Genomic DNA, 16430 nt, shown 5'->3' with positions numbered 1-16430 from the left:
TTCCCTCCGGCAGAGAGCACTCCAGGACACAACATCACCGCTGTCCCCTGGCCCCGGGACTCTGAAAGGGCCAAACTCCTGCCTTTAGCTTTGCTCTCCAGACAGTGGATATCAGACCTCAGGGGCAGAAGGCCAGAAGGCGCGGGTACCCTGAGTGCCCTGGCCCCTCATCGGCCAAACCTTCCCTGCTCAGGTTTCCGAAGCACTCTCCTAATGAGGGTGCTGCTCAGGCGGCTCTTAATGAGGAGCTAATCTGAACCACCTGTTGAGAAATCCCCCGCAGGATCATGAGCCCTTGGAGCAGTTACATCTCGAACTCAAGCAGCAGCCAGGAAAAAGGAGTCACCTGCACCGGGCTGAGCTTTTCTCCCCCAGGCTCGCCTGCTGCCCACCTTAGCTTGACAAACAAGCCATCAGACACGCTGGCACCTTCCTTGGCTCCCCCACGGCAGGGAGGACTGCCACATCCTGCTGGGAGCAGTGGGAGCATCACTGCTCTGGCGCTGGCTGGCTCCCTGTGTCCCGGCGCAGCGGGTGCCAGGAGGGCCCCCTGCTCGCTGGAAACGTTTCACTGGCCCACAGGCGGCAATTAACAGCCCTCTGCTGCCGCAGACCTGGAGCACCTGCGGTACTGATTAGCATCATTCAGGCTCCATGTGTTTCCCACTCCCCTCCTCCTCTGGGATTTCTGCTGCCTGTGAACAAACACGTGTCCCTGTGCTTCCTGCATGGTGGGCTTTGCAGGCAGCAATTCTGGCCCCAAACCGACCATCGCTGGGGTCTTGTTTTCCTCTCGGCAGGCTTTTATCTGCAGCACGACGAGAGGGTCTTCCTTCCTTTTATTTATCTGTTCTGAGTAATTACATTTATTGCAGAGGGAACTGTACTTTCTCCTTTGTTTTGGGGAACCCCTGACTCTGGCTCACGTGGCATATTCCCTGCAGCTTGATTTCCCAGGGTTTGACAAAACACCAGGTAACTGCATTTCCATTACATCTACAGTGAGAGATTATGCCACAGCCTGATAGAATCAAGACAATTTTTTCCTCTGAAGCTAATCCTGTGTTGTCTGACCGATTGCTTTGGGTAGCAGTTGCCAGTTCAAAGACCCCCCATCTCCACGGCCCCGTGTCCCCGGCTGTGCCGGCGTGACTGTTAGGGGCTGTGTGGTGAACTGGATCGGAAAACTGATCTATGTTAAAAATAACCCCGACCAAAGAAAAAGGTTATATTTAACTCCAGTCATTTCCCTGGGTCTGGTTCACTGCACAGACCCACAAGCAGCAGCAGTGCTGTTACACTGATGGGGTGGGGAGGAGATGAGGGTGAGGAGGCATGGAAAGCACCATTTGAGCCCACAAGGCTGCAGTTTGATAAGCATTTCTTTAAGCAGCCTAAATTGCGACTTCCATTTCCAGCTGACCCCCTCCTAGCTCAGCTCCGTACTGCATCAGTCATTCTCTCCCTCGGCGCTATCTGCACCCTCATGTGTTTGCAGCCTCACGTTTTCCCCTTGGCTGAATTTCTGTCATTTCCCTTTGTAAGCCGGTTCTTCTAGCCCTCTCATCCTTCTTCAACTTTTCTTTGAACTGCCTCGAATGTGCCAGCACTTTCATTGAAGTGGAATTCCCCAGACTGAGCGCAGATTTCCATATGCAGCTGCAGTGGGCTCTGCGGCGAGGCCAGTTACCTCTGCGATGCAGAGGGCAGCACCTCCCTGCTCGCCATAGAAACCCCGGGTGTCAGCCTGCCTTTGACGGGCATTACCACCCATCTCTCTTTCAGCACAAGCACTTTCAAGCGACTCCTTCCCACTGAATAGCGATGCTGCGGTTTATTTTTTCCCCCAGGAGGCATCTGCTCTCGCCTCCCTCCGTCGTCCTCCCCCTCGCACCCCCCCTCACCTCCTGCTTGATTGGTTTGATGGGCTGATGGTCAGACATCCACCTGGGAGAAAACTCTGTCCGCTGCAGACGCTTCTCCTGAAACAGGGTTGAGAATTGAGGGAAGGAAAAAGAGAGTGGAGGAAATTAGGGCACATCGGTGACACTGGCAGGAGAAACTCTGAGGGCTAGAAGTGACCATGAAATCCCTATTAGCTTTACAAGGGTAGCAAACAAGCAAACTGAACTCAATCCAAGAACTTCACGCTGACTGCAGAGCCTGTTTTACAAAGCCATCTAGCCGAAGGATCCCTTTCCAGATCTGTCTCACCTGAAAACATTCAGCTGACAGACAATACCCTTCAGAGTTTTGGGGCTCTGACACACCAGCTCAAAGCAGACTTAGCTAGGACAGCTAAGCAGCCAGTGCCCCCTCAGCAGAGCCAGCAGAGAAACGGCAGTAAAAGTGGAATCACGGGCAGTTTGCATAGAAAAGCCAGGCTGTAAATCGCAGCAGTTCAAAAGCACAGAGATCCCCTGCTAGCAGGAAAGGGACACAGAACGTGGCTGAAGACAGTAACCCCTTCAGCCATCCTACCTACGCTGCCGTGCCATCACGAGCCAGATCCTCGAGCACTGACTCCAGCCCTGCCACAGCATGGGGGAGAGTCTTCCCCCCATTCACAAGCTCAACAGCCCCCACATCCGTGACGCTTGCAGGCTGTGGGTGGAGGGAGCACAACGGGGTGACAGGCTGCTTGGATTTAGCTCTCCTTCACTCAGCAAGCATCCACGCTCTTGGAAGCGGTCAGAGAGAGGTAAACAGGATGTCATGTCTCCTCACCTTCTGTGCAATCATGTTGCAGATCTCCGGCAGGAAGTCTTCACTCAAGAGTTTGTAGAGCTGCCTCTCTCTAAGGGAAGTCCTCTCTCTGAAGCTCTCTGTGACCTGCCTCCACTCCTCTTCCGTCTGGCACAGCAACCACCATGTCCCACGGCCAGGCCCTTGGGACCCTTCAAAAACATGAAAGGATGTTACCTCCACAGCAGTTATGACTAACAGCTCTTCTCGATCCCTTCCCTTCTCTCCTCAGGGCTCAGGAAAAGCAAAAGACACTGGCAGTGGCCACTGCTGTGGAAAACATTCCCTTTGCCATAGACCCAAAGCTCATTTCATGCACCAGAAGCACTGCTACCTCTCCTAGTGACAACTGAGAGTGATGCCAAGACACAGAGGAAGCACACAGGTGAAGAAATGATGGTGGCACATAGCAACACTCAGGTAGTGTGACATCCCTGTAGCAAGTCCACATTCCAGTTATGGCAGACTGGAGAAAATAATTTAATTTGTTTCTTGTAATGGAGGCTGTCAGCCAGAGCAGGACATAGGGAAATGCAAATATCTGATTTAGTCTGGCAGCAGAATAAAGCCATCAAGAAATAATGTAACTTGAAATGAGCCTCTTTTTTTTTTTTTTTAAGAGCACTGCAAACCATTTCTGCAGTGAAAAAAATCCTCCTGCTCCCCACAAATGAAACATTTTCTTTGCAGGCACTTGAAAGAGCAGAAGAGGAAGCGAAGGACAGGGTTCATCGGGCTGCCAGATGGGGGGGAAGTTCCAAAAGTTCACATCCCATCCCTGCTCGATCCAGAGTGGGATTGAAGCAGATCACCCACTGCTCTGAAGCATGTCCCAACCACCAAGACACTTTGAGAGCTGTTCCACCTTGTGCGAAACACTTGAATATTAATTGCAAAGGAAGGGCTCTCTTGCATTGTGGTTGGAACACCCACCTGGAGAGGGGGAATGTGGTTCCTGCTCCACAAATGTTTACACAGAGCAGGGAAGCCTCATGGGTTGCAACTTGTATGCTTTTGCCCCAGGATGCTCTCTAAGCAAAAAAGGTTATGGCCTTTTTTTTTTTTTTTTTGGAGTGGGCAAAGTCTTGGATCAAACACCTTCAGGCTGAGGGGCTTCTCAGCTCCCTCTAGACTTTTCTGGGGCTAACTACTGGCTCCTGGAAAGAAAGCAATGGTCATCAGCACCACTGGCAGATGCCATGCACCTTCTGACCAAATTTTCAAGCAAACTAACAATGAAAAATATAAAGAAATGAAAAGCCTGAACCTGACTCTGGGCCCTTTGTGCATCTGAGCTGCGAGTGGCTCCGACATGCAAGCTGTCAGGTTGCCCTAGGAAGACTGGAAAGCTGCAGGCTCCCTCCAGCCCCTGCCCTCTCTCAGGTGCCTGGGTGCAGCGGCAGTGGCACAGAGTGAGCGTGCGCTGGCCCCAGGTCACAGGCCAACCTGGAGCTCAGCCTGCCCTCAAGTGACTGCCCTGGGGACTGCTAATCAGGAGAGCAAAGGTCCAGCCATGTGCTGGTTCTGCTGCTCTGGCTATGCAAAGCCATCCCTTGCCCACCTGCAGCAGGGAGCTTACCTGCATCCTGCCCCCAAAGCCTGTACCCTTGCTTCTCATCCCCTTGCCAGCTGCCTACGGAGGACTCATTTCAATAGCAAACAGGACTAAGGCACTGCTTTGTGCCAGCAGAAGATTACTCTGCAGCTGAAGTGACACAATTTGCTGGAAGACAATGATCTGATAAAACCCCCAGCGCCTCACGCGCATCGCGCCGGCTCTGCCGCCCAGCTCCGGGGCAGCCAGGAAATCTGAAGACAAAGGGCAAAGGGAAGGAGGCATGGGAAAGACAATGCCACCCTTGCCTTTTATTGTGAGGCAACAGGCAGGCTGAGTCCCTGGGTTTTGTGGGAGCCAGTGGATACACATGTATGACAAATGAGTCCCAGCTCCCTTGAACTCACTTTCACATCATGTTGCTAACTCGCTTTTTGCCTCGTTAACCCTTAGGTGGAACCCCCAAGACATCATTTACCACTCTCAGCCACCCACTGGGCATGAGGAAGAAAAAGTGAGGAGGATCAAAATGGTTCTTCCTTCCCTATCTTGGCATCACTGACTCCACTCTCTCCCCCATCTGAAAAAATACACCTGCTAACAAGAGGGGTGTTTTTACCTCACCCCTGGAAGATTGAGGACCATTCACCTCCTGCTTTTTTAGGTGAGCCCTCACATTCTAGTGTATCCCAGTAGGTTAGGTTTCTTCCTCCCAAACTCAGCCATGATAAAACAGGAAGCCTGCAGGTGCCCAGGCTCCCAGCTGCCAGGCAGTCTGTAACACAAACCCCTCCTTCCAAACTTGGCCCCAACCACCAGCAGAAAGACTCTCTCTTTCCTGAGAAAAGCTGGGTTGTCTCTCAGGCATCTCTCTGGGTTTTGATAATTTAAGAGCCTTATTAGCTGGTGGTATCAGCCCTGATATTGCAAAATCTCTTTACCATTTCTTATCTGAGTCTCATGGATAAGCAAGTTTTCTTCTGCCTTCTCCCTACCAAAAAAGAAAGAGAAGGAGTGATACAATAAGCACATTACTTCACATCACTGAAATGCAGCTGTTCCTGAGGAGAAGAATAGGGAACACCACAATTATTCAATGCAGAGCAAAACCATGAAAAGAACACTGCAGAACACACAGCTGAGATACATATTCACACATATATTTATCATAGCTTCGTAAACTTTTTATAAAGTGAAGGGTGCAGGCTGAAGTTTGGCAAGTACAGTATTTCAGTTCTTATGGGAAGCATCCCAAAATCTAAATGGACTCAAGTAGCCAGGATTTCTGGCTTCAAGCCACACAATGAAAGTATTCTTTTTCAGGAGCAAATTCCCTAGCACTCCACGGTGGAACTGCATTTGAAGTGAGGTGGTTGGAAGGGTGATGCCCACTGTTTCACCAAACTTCCAGCTCAGTCAGAATTTGTTTTGGAGGGTGATCAAAGCATCCACCAAGTCTGAGCTTGCTTCACTTCTGAGCTGCATTGAAATTATGGCTGCATGGTATATACACACTTACTGGGGGAACCCCAGAAATACATTATACTTCCCTCTGGGAATGTACGTATTTTATATCTGTTGCAGGAAGAGCCCTTCCATACCTCAGCAAATTTTCCTCCAGTAGTTTTTTCCGCTTTGGAGGTCGCCCTCGTCTCTTGCCTGTTTTCCCAGGAACATTTGGGGTGTTTGTCTGCCCCCCACATCCCCTGAAAAACGGCAAAACCACCATGAAATATCTGCCGAGCACGGGAACCGAGGCTGGCAGGACGGGAGAAGGGCACGGAAATCGGAACAGCTGCTAGGAACCCAACCAAAGGAGGGATTAAATCAGAGCAGCAACAGGACGGGGAGGGGAGAGGAGGGATTCCCACTGGCTGGGAGCCTGATCTGGGAGCCGCCGGCATGGCACGGAACGGTGTGGGGCAGACAGGCAGGAATGCGGTGGGGCAGGCAGCATCGCTCCCACAGCAGGCTCTCCCGGTGCCACAAAGGCTGCGACACAAAGCGCGGCGCGGGGCAGCTCCCAGTCTGCTTGGCAACTCCGGTCCCGCCCGCGCTGCCCCTCTCCAGGCCCCCCTGCCCGCTCCCCCCGGCACAACAGCAGTCAGGCGGAGCCCCCTCCAGCCGGGCTGGCTGGGCCGTGCCCCCCTCGTCCCTGCACCCAGACACGGGGAGGGGGATGTGTGGGAGCTGTTACCTGTCTGGAGCCAGCTCTCCGTTGGTTTTGCCCTGCACCGGGTCCTCCTTGTACATCCTCGTGCCGTAGAAGTACCAGTACAGGGCACCGCTGCTGTCCTCGCCCAGCGGCTCCACGCGGAGGCTGTCGGCGTCCAAGCCCTGCGCCCACCGGGAGCCCCCCGCCAGACGGTGACAAGTTGAAAAGCGGCCACATTGTCACACAAAACATGATGACACCCCTCCGCAAACACCTCCCTCCCTCCCTCCTTCCCCTCCCACCATGGCACAGCAGCAGTACAGCTGCTCCTCCCGGCCGAGCTGGGAAAATGTTACTCCAGGGGGAAGGCGACGGTTCGCTCTCTGTCCAGGGAGGGATTTAGATTGGCATCTCTAATTTGAATGGCCTCCCTCGTTTTAACATTTCATCTCTGGTGCTCCTGACAGGGAAGGTCTAATTAGTGCTGGCGACAGTCACGCACAGCCCTGAGAAGCTCCCTCCCCCCTTCCCTTCCTCTACCCTCCCCCAGCTCCCCCAGTATACTTCATCCCCATCCTTTCATCTCACAGCATCCCTCAGCAAGGCAGCCGTCTTGGCTCTCACAGCCCTGCCACTACCATTAAAGCATCTCCAAATCCACTCTTTGCAGGAGGAGTAGCCAGAGAAGCCAATTTACTTAGCGACTCCCATGTTATGGATACATCCACACAGGACAAGGGCCCAAGTCCTGAGCAAACCAGTGCAAAGCATGGGAGAGGAAAGGGAACTGCTGACCCACTGTGACCCCTTCTCATCCCAGGAAGCTTCTGATCTGGCCCAGCTCCTGCGGCCACACAGCTTCCCTCATTCCTGCTGCCTAAAGCACCTTGAGCAGGTCGAAGACATCATCTGCATCGAGGCGGTAGTCACAGAGGCGGTGCAGAATCTCCACGCGCGTGCGCAGGGGCAGCTCCTGGAAAGTGGACTCCCGCAAAGGGTTGGGCTTCCCTTCCTCCAGCTCCCAGCGGTAGTTGATGATGTCCTCCAGGTAGCTGTGAAACGTCTCGGATCTAACCAAGGAGGAAAAAGTCACACACAATTACTGTAGTTTGCCGTGTCCAGAAACACCTGGCGCACCAAGCAACTCCAACAAACATAACACAGAGAGAGATAGCACCTGAAGGAAAGCTGTCAGCTATGGTTGGGTGCAGCTCTGTCATTCACATTCCTAAACCACAGCAACTTCATTGCAGCACCACAGGATTTCATGTTATACATAGACGGCTCTTTACACACAGACTGTTATTTCTTTCTAAGCTGAAAGGACGAGTCAAACATGGTAGCAACTCATCCCCTTTCTCTCCCAATGGGCAGTGCCTTGTGCTAGCACCAACAACCACCCTTTACTACAATAGGATGCAACAAAATTTACGAGCGTGGTCCCATTCCAACTCTTCCCATTTGATGTGGAGACCATTTTCTTCAGATTTCCCTTTGCCCCCCACATCTGTCATTGCCAAGCCCTGCTCCCCTCTACTTCTAAAGAAGTTTTCCATGCCCTGGTTCAGTGCCTTGAGACTTAGCATAGCTGATCACTTCCTCCCCACTTTGCTGCTGTGTGCTTCCCATACTCCTGTTGTGGTCCCCGGTCTCCTCTCCCTCCATCCCCAAAGGTGCTGCTGCTTTCTGCCTGTTCCTCCATCAGTGGCTCTGGTGGGACATCAGCACAGCCCCTCTCACACACGTGGCTTGGACCCTGCCATACACCAAGGCTCATCCCCAACAGGAATGCACCTCCCAAAAAGGAGTCAGTACAGAGGAGTCCCCGCTCTGTACTCTCCCAGATGATCAAGCTGAACACTCGAGCTCTTCATAAACATTACTACTAAAATGATCTTTCTCATTTTCTAGCTGGGTCACATTAAGTCGTACTTTCGCTGCCAGCAGTTCATCATATAACCCAAGGAAGCAGGTATTTCTTACCCTCATCTAGCACTGAGAGTGAATGTCTCCATCTGATACATATAGGACCACTGATGGAGCTTAAGGCTGAAAGAACTCCTGTCTATATTTTAGTGAGACTTAAGCCTTCCTTCTGAATGCTCAAAATTCCAGGGGAGGGAAAGAAAAAGGGCTGGGGAGGCCATGTGTCCCTAACTATAAAACTTTCTGAAGATCTGTCCATATGACTTTGAGTCCTGAGACTTGCCAGGCTCGCTCAGCCTGCTCGAGCTGTGTACTCTGAGCACAGCAAAAGGGGACCCCCCCATGCCCCAGCCATTCTTGCACACACGGGAAGTCCATATGCCAGCAAGAACACCACTGGGTACACATTCCCACCAGCTCTCAAAAAGGCAGCTCCACTTGATAGGTTTTTGGCACAAGCAGATTACTCTATATGATTAATGGAACGGCGCCAGCACTACAGAATTGCATTTCCCTGAGAAATTGCTAACTTCTACAAAAGCTATTATATTTTAACAAAGAGGTAGAGGAGTGTGATCCAGCTGAAGGAGGATCATTAAAAGTCAACAAGAAGTTAGCTATTAGGCAGGGGTCTTTATGCATTTGGTAAAGACTGGATTTCTTTGCAAGGACCATGACTGGACAGTGACTGGGAGAATGAAGGAACAGATGCCTCAAGCCATGTCCACCTGGCAGCGTTTCCCTTCCTCCTTGTGTAGAGAGAAGTTGATGCTCCCACCCTGCAGATCCCTCCTCACCAGCCTGCTTCTTTCTGACGTCAAATGCAAGCTGACCTCCCAGAGATATCTCCCCTCACCACATGATTGTTACCAGCCCTCTGGTTGTCTTTAACAACAGATGTTTGAGCATACCTGGACCTTGTGCCCTCAGAAACCTGGAGTTTGCTCCTTTCTGCCTGACACAAGCAAAGCCTCAGCGTTCCCAAGTACTGTTGTTTCACCCCCACTAATACCAGCAATCAGACAAATGTAACTTGAAAACAGTCTGCTATGCTGACAAAGTTCAGTCAGAAAGGGAGGACTGACTTTTATGAAATGCCTCAGAACTGCCTCAAGTAATAATTTTAGGGTAAAAATTACAGCAAATATCCTTTATTAAAGTGAGATGTTCAGCACACAGTACACCTACCTGAAGTAGATGTGCATTCCTGCAGTGTCTTTCTCAAATACCTCAAGACCTAACTTCCAGCAAGGACTTAAGATTTGGGAAAGCGGGCAATAATATATTCTCTTTACAGACTTTTTAATAAAGAGTGCTACTTGATCCCACACCTTAAATGTCAGGTATTTACAGAAGCAATCAGATTAAAATAAAAAAGAAAAACAAAGGAAGAAAGGCAGCTTTGATTGTCTTCCAGAACAGAAATAGTGACGAGAACATCTTCTCCTGGAAGCAGGGAAACATCATTTGTATTTGGATGCTTAGTCCAGAAACAGAAGGGAAATGACTGCAAGCTCTCAGACAGCATTTGAGTTTCAGCCCCCCCCCCAAGTTCAGTTCTTTAACTCTGTCAGAGCTCAAGGTAGAAGATGATTTCACCAAATTGATACAGAGGTTCTGGCTATTTCCAATAAAATTGACTGAAAAAGCAGTTTCCCTAAGATCCCGAATAACTAGTGGATGAAAAGGATTGCCAGGAAGAAATCACAAAAGTAAAAGGGTTTTATCTGCTCCTATTTTTTTTTCTGCCTAAAAAAAAAAGGAAGGCATGGATCAGACAGATACTTTTACCACTTGCATGAGTTCACTTATCTTGCTCTATCATTTTGGCTGCTCTCAAAGAAAACTGATCCCGGAAGCCGTTTAATTCCAGAAGATCATTTGAAATCTTTGCCCATGTAACTCCCTTTCCCCCTAGGGATTGCCTCTGTTGATTTAACCAATTTTGTTTTAGTTTGGCTTTCACATAAGTGGCTAACACTAGAAATTTCCGCCATCCACCCGGTGTTCAATGCACTACAAGCTCTGTTCTTAAGAGTACTTTTGAGTTCCTATCCCCATCAATTTTCAAAGACAGCTACTGTGCATTTGTCGCTTTGAATAAGGATAGAAATGAGAACCAGAGATGGGAAACAGATGTCTCAAGGCATTCCCAATCACTCTCAATCTTACCCAATTTATATTTTCCCTCTTAATGGGAACCGACCTCTTTTCTCCAGACAAATGTAGGGTGTTCGTCTTCACCCTGTCTGCCACACCTACACTTAGTTTCACTTATCCCACCTCTATTATATTTCCCTTTGAAAAAGTTTCTGAAACAGCTCCGTTGGTTTGGAGAAGAAAATCTGCAGGGAGCACAGCAATCTGTGAGAACCCTGCCCTTGGGGTTCTTCCCTGTGCAAAGCAGAAATGCCCAGGAATAACTGTTTAGAATTACCTGTAAAATTCAAACCCAAGAATCAAAGAGGCTGCATCCAGGAATGGAATGACCTGGATACCGTCTGCTAAACACCCTTTTTCAAGCTCAGTAGTAGGACAGCAATACACTTGCAAGTCCTACAGAGTCTCTGCTGCAACTGAGAACCTCCAAAAAACTCTTTTGTAAGAAGAAGACAGGAAGGAAACCACTGAGCTAAGGAGACAGACGTATCTCTTCTCCAGAGGTTCTCAGCATCCCTGGGACCTGTAAAAACACTCGACCAGTGGAGGCAGTGTTAGGTCAGTCGTATCCTTTTCTCTACAAACTGGAGCATTCCCAAGGAGGTTGAACTGGTATACGGGCACATTCTGTCTCAGGGCATGTATCCAAAGGAAAACCAACCCTCTTCCAAAAGTAAACTGGGGGTCCTAGAAACAATTTGCAAAAAAAGTGTGAGACCATGGGCCACGACTCTCACCACATCTCAACCACTTCCTGATGTACAGCACCAGCAGCTTCCACACAGCTCATTAACCAAGGAAAAGTACTACAGAAATCAGCTACAACAGATCAGAAAAAGTACCTCAAAGAACTCTGCAACTGTAAAACTTCTCCCATCCCAACTTGACTAGTACCATTAATATTTCATAAAACTGAGATAAAATTTCCCTCACGCGTCAAAACATCCCTTGCTTTGCAGCTGCCCCCCGATGTGCGAAGCAATTTGGATAGCTGTAGTGGGGCAGTGGTGGAATGGCTCATGCATATCTATGTGGTACACCCCACATGGATGCAGACGATTTTTCGAGAGCCCACTGCAATTCTTAATCTTATCCCTGGCTACGCTCTGAAACCACAGGGTTGTTGTCAGAGGTCCCCATCTTTTTTTGCAAAGATCAGAAAGGAGGTCAAAGCTGAATTGCAACTGTGGTTGAAAGTTTTAGTCGTATGTTGCATATACAGAAGGAAATCTGGGGCACGGGGAAGGACATGACCTAGCACATCCATGTCAAAGGGGAGGAACAGCGTCAGACAATCCACAAGAGTACCACTGAGGCTGCAGCTCAAGTTGCCTGTGATCTTTAGTAGCAGCTGCAAAAAAATCAGGACATAAAGAAGATGGAGCAAGTTGAGGGAGGGGCTCCTCTCCACCATGGGTATCAGCGCCCAGAACAGCCAGAGAAATGATCCACCCCTGACAGCTCAGCGCCGCAGCCCGGCCATCTGCTGCCCGGCTGCCTCCCAAAGAGGGAGGTTTCTCTGTGCTCCAGGAGAGGGGAGCTGAGGACTCCTCCCCCCGCCTGGCCATCCCAGTGCTTTCCCCTGCTCAAAGGAGAGGCACCCTTCCCACCGCCCGGGCTTTTAACGCGTGGGGTCATGCTCTGCTGTCACAAAAAGAAGCTTGGCCAGTGCGCTCGTCACTGTGCCCAGCTTCCTAGAGGGGCTCCTTTGGAGACCTCAGGAAGAGAGGGTGAGAATTTCACAGAGTTGACAGGATATATGGAAAAATTTGGTTGGAGCTCCTGGTGTGCACGCTTGGGAGGGAACAGCTGCACCTAGAGACCCACTGGGACCCTGTAGGAGCAAACTCAATGTGAAATTCCTTGTGAGCAAATTGGGGCTGGAATTATGTGTACAGACACAAGTGCTTATTTTTTTTATCCTCATGCCCAAAGGAAGCGGAGTCACTTGTGCTTTTAGTTTTAAAGACTCCAAAGTAAATCAAATCTTGGCTGGAAAACTGTAAACAAAATCAAGCCAAACAAACAAAAGCTAAACCAAACACTGATTCAGTAAGAGAGTCCCCGTGTCAATCTGCGCTTCCCGCAGGCAGCATGCCATGGCCCAAGTGTGGAATTACTGTCACAGCACATTGCCCTATCTGGTCTACTGCTGCCAATTTTTTTACAAGCCCTCCCCCCACACACATCTCTTAAAAAAAACCCCTAAAACCCACCCCTCACAAAATCTCTGGTCCTGTGGGAGTAAATATTGGATTAAAGGAAATATTAGGATAAGGAGTTGAAATATCGGAGACAAAAATTTACCAACGATGCTTGGACACTGCTGGCACACATGAATAAGCCTTCTGAAAGTTTAGATGCCAAATAATTGCCTGGACCCACTAGCTAGAATATCTATCATGCTGACAGTGTTTTAAGTCTCTTGTTTCATTTAATTTACAAAATGCAACGGGAGAGTAAATACTGGCATGCTCTTGAGCTAAACTACTGGGAAAAAGGCAAGCCTGACTTGCATCTAATCCCAGACAGTATATTGCTCTTGAGATTAAAACCAAGAACCCTGACAAAACCAGAGGATGACAAGAGAGCAGGAACAACAACAGACCTCTTGCAACTCCTGCCCAAGAGTTGTATGTGGGAGGAACATGGAAAACAAGACAGGGAGAGCTCAGACTTTCTACCAAAGACCATTTAAACGTAAATGTAATTACTCTTGCAGTTCCTATTACAGAGTTAGCCAGTAAGGGAAATAACAGAGGTGATACTTCTCTCTGGTAAAGGCTTTAAAGCTAAAAAAGACTTGGATACATTCAGCCACCCAGGACAAGTGTTGCTTTTAGGAGGTTCTCAGTACTAAACGAAAATAGACTTCTTGGACATCTAATTCACAGCACACAAGAGAATGGCTTTGCCTCTGTGATCTCTCTAGTTAAATGAAACAACAACAAAAACCTAGGTCTTATCAGAACTTACCAGTTTTATAATGGAATTAATTTTATGGACTGAAGATATTTCACCTTATGGGCTGGCACCTTTTAAGTTCTGAATTGGCAAAAAGGCACCAGCTTGGTGTTGGGAGCCACTCAGGTGTTAATGAGAGCATTAACTGACAGATGGCATTCAAGATATTTCTCGCCTCTCCAATGAAGACAGCTTCTTTGCTACAGCAGAGATCAGGAAAGCTTAATTCTTAACAAGCATACAATGCTTTGGCACAAAGGCAAGCCCTCTGGAAGGTAATGGGAAGGATTCAGGGTTTGCTGGGATGACCTCAGTCAAACATCATTAACAGGGTCTGGAGAAGCAAAGCCTATTTCAGAAGAAAAAAATAATGTAAGGGCCCCCATGATCAATCTATCGTGGCTTGTCAGAAAGAGAAAGCTTAGGCTGACCTTAGAAGCAATATGAGTTACTACTACCAGCCTGACCTTGAGCTCTCATGTAACAATGGAGACCTTTTTTTTACTGTATTAATGAGCTTTCTTATCTGAGGTGGGGGAGGAAGCTTTATGGACCAGCTTGTACTTCACCTTCAATTTACCCTACTGAGAAACTAAGTCAAGTATGATGCAGGGGGAAAAAGACACTACCCCATCCTTCAGGGAGAGAAGAGGGCTGGAGAGGAATCCCTCCAAGCCCTGCATGTGCAGCTGGCTCAGAAAGCACACGAGCCAACAGGCAGCATGTATTCCTCAGACCAACTTGTCATCAGGGCGACCAAACTGCCAGAGGCCCAAGGGCCATGAGCACCCTGAAGGGTCTCTCCACAAAACACTTCATTGCAGCAGAGCAAAAGGACCAAGAAGCTGGAGATCCAGGAATCATGACCTTAGGCTTTAGCAGCCACATTCAGCTGCACCACTGATGGGGATAGACTTCAAAAATTCCAGCCAAGGACAGTCTAGAGGGAGCAGTAACTCCACAGCACACTTGTGACAGACCTCAGCAAGGTCCAACCCTGGCAGAGCTCTTGTGATGAAGGAAACAAGCACCCAGGTACATCCTGCTTTTCAGGGCCTGTTTTGAATCATGCTTGGAGAAAACCTGCGGGCCTACTAGTGGCTCTGAACAAAAGGAGGACAGCTGACATTAATGGACCCTGAACGAGATCACAGTGTGTGTGTGTGTGGGGGGGGGAACTTCAAATTACACTGATCAGACCTCCAGAGTGAAGTTTCTCCTCCCAGACTTGTAAAGACAGTGGAGATTGCTGGAGCACAAGACCATCACAAGGCATGTACAGGTCTGCCTTTTGTCCCCCACGGCAAGCCAAAACTAGTTTTTTGAATGCAGATATTCAATAAGTAATTCTGTGCCTTATTCTTGCCAATTCTGTGTGGCCATCAGGAGCACTGGCAGTGAAGGGGAAGAGAAAGACATCTCAAGAGTTAAGCAGGTGGATGGCACTAGGCTTTACACACAAGGACATTTGTCTTCACCATTGCTGAACAAGGGAATAAAATCTTTCTGTATTAGAACCATTGTTTTGTTTCAAACAGAAGGACAAAAGATTACCTAGTTAGCAAATGTTAAGTAGCAGCAGCTCTTCCCTAAAATAGTCTGGCCTAACTCCTGGATTTGGCAGTCTGAAACATGAGCAACTGGAGGTTTCCACATCCATGAAAGATACACCCATGTCTTCCACACGAGTAAAGGACAGCAGAGTAATTTCAGCACCCTAGGAACTCCTGCTCCCTGCTCCTCATTTGTCCATCCCACAACTCACTTCCAGAACTCAAATGTGGCAGAGACCAGAGACCGCCCCAAGAATACGCTGAAGCAATGCTTAGAGAAGACATCAGGGTTCTGGATTTTCCTCCAAGCTAGGACAGGAGGTTCACCAGCAGAAGGGCTGCACAACCCTGCTAAAGAAATCTGATTTACGTGGTTGGATGCTGCGGACCTCCCACCCGAACTCCAAAAGTGTTTGTCTTTAGGAGAGGGGAAAAAATCATCTACGAAAACCCACGGCTGCCAGCAGCTAAGAACACTCCTACTCCTTGTCTTCCTCCATCTTACCCTGAGCAATCTTCCATGCACTCAAACCTGGGGAGGCTGGGAGGGGAGCTGGCAGACATGCTGTATCCCACAGAGAAGCAGAATAGGAACAGCTATGGAGCGAGGCAGTGTCTCCGGGGAGGCAGGGAGAATGGAGAGCTGATGTGGGCTGTCTAGTCTAATAAGGGATCACACCACAGGAGCATGTGTTGGCTTGACAGAAGCAAGTGCAGCCACTTAACCTGGGTATGACAGCTGAAGTGGGAGCGTTGCTTTGCTACCCCCAAAAAAAGGGGAGTATGAGGGAAGGGAGGGGAAGGCACAAGGTCACCACAGCTGCCCACCCATCAGGAACATTCCAGGTCTGCTTGTCCAGATTTCTCACCCCAGCCACAGCCTGAGCAACCATGGAAGTTTCTGGCTTGGGCTCCTTAGCACTAGTAGACCATGCTCAGCAAGTCTTGAACCAGATGGAGATGCCCTTTTACCTCCCCTGACATGCTGTGTGCTGCCTTCCACCCCTTTTCCCTCACACGAAGGACAGGAGGCAGCAAGTCCACTCCTCCTAAGGAGGGACAGAAGTCATCTCAGGCACCAGTGTGGCAAAAGGGCACGCTCTGATCTTCCCCAGCTGCCAAAGGCCCACGCTTCTCCAGTGACTCGGCTCTTATCTAGCAACAGCCCTACCAACGACACGGCTGCTGGGGGTGCTGTGTTTGTTATTTTGCTGAGAAAAGGCAGAAAAGCAGCAGAGATACCAGCACAGATACAGCACTGTCCTGCACTGGTCTCTTCTGGAAAGGCTCTTTCCTTAGGCTGGCAAATGCCAGGGACAGGCAGGAGTGCTGAGATAAGTGTCTATTTGATCTTTTTTCCCCCATTCACCCT

The 16430-nt window shown here is 49.3% G+C and overlaps 1 protein-coding gene across 2 annotated transcripts in view; it reads right to left on the bottom strand.

Annotated features, from left to right (window-relative positions):
• CECR2 (CECR2 histone acetyl-lysine reader) overlaps positions 1–16430 on the bottom strand; it is a 93702-nt gene that overhangs the window by 16114 nt on the left and 61158 nt on the right. The window contains exons 3-8 of one of the 2 annotated variants that reach the window (XM_082281019.1): positions 7342–7525; positions 6498–6637; positions 5902–6006; positions 5242–5291; positions 2728–2897; positions 1905–1982 (exon numbers count right to left, since the gene is read on the bottom strand). In XM_082281019.1, the coding sequence (XP_082137145.1) occupies positions 1905–1982; positions 2728–2897; positions 5242–5291; positions 5902–6006; positions 6498–6637; positions 7342–7525 (727 nt within the window). The remainder of the gene's footprint in view (positions 1–1904; positions 1983–2727; positions 2898–5241; positions 5292–5901; positions 6007–6497; positions 6638–7341; positions 7526–16430) is intronic. The other variant, XM_082281020.1, reaches the window with a different exon arrangement.

This window comes from Coloeus monedula (genome assembly GCF_965178545.1).
Source record: "Coloeus monedula genome assembly, chromosome: 4".
Lineage (NCBI taxonomy): Eukaryota > Metazoa > Chordata > Aves > Passeriformes > Corvidae > Coloeus > Coloeus monedula.
Note: the sequence above shows the minus strand (reverse complement) of the source record. Positions and strands in the feature narration are given on the sequence as shown.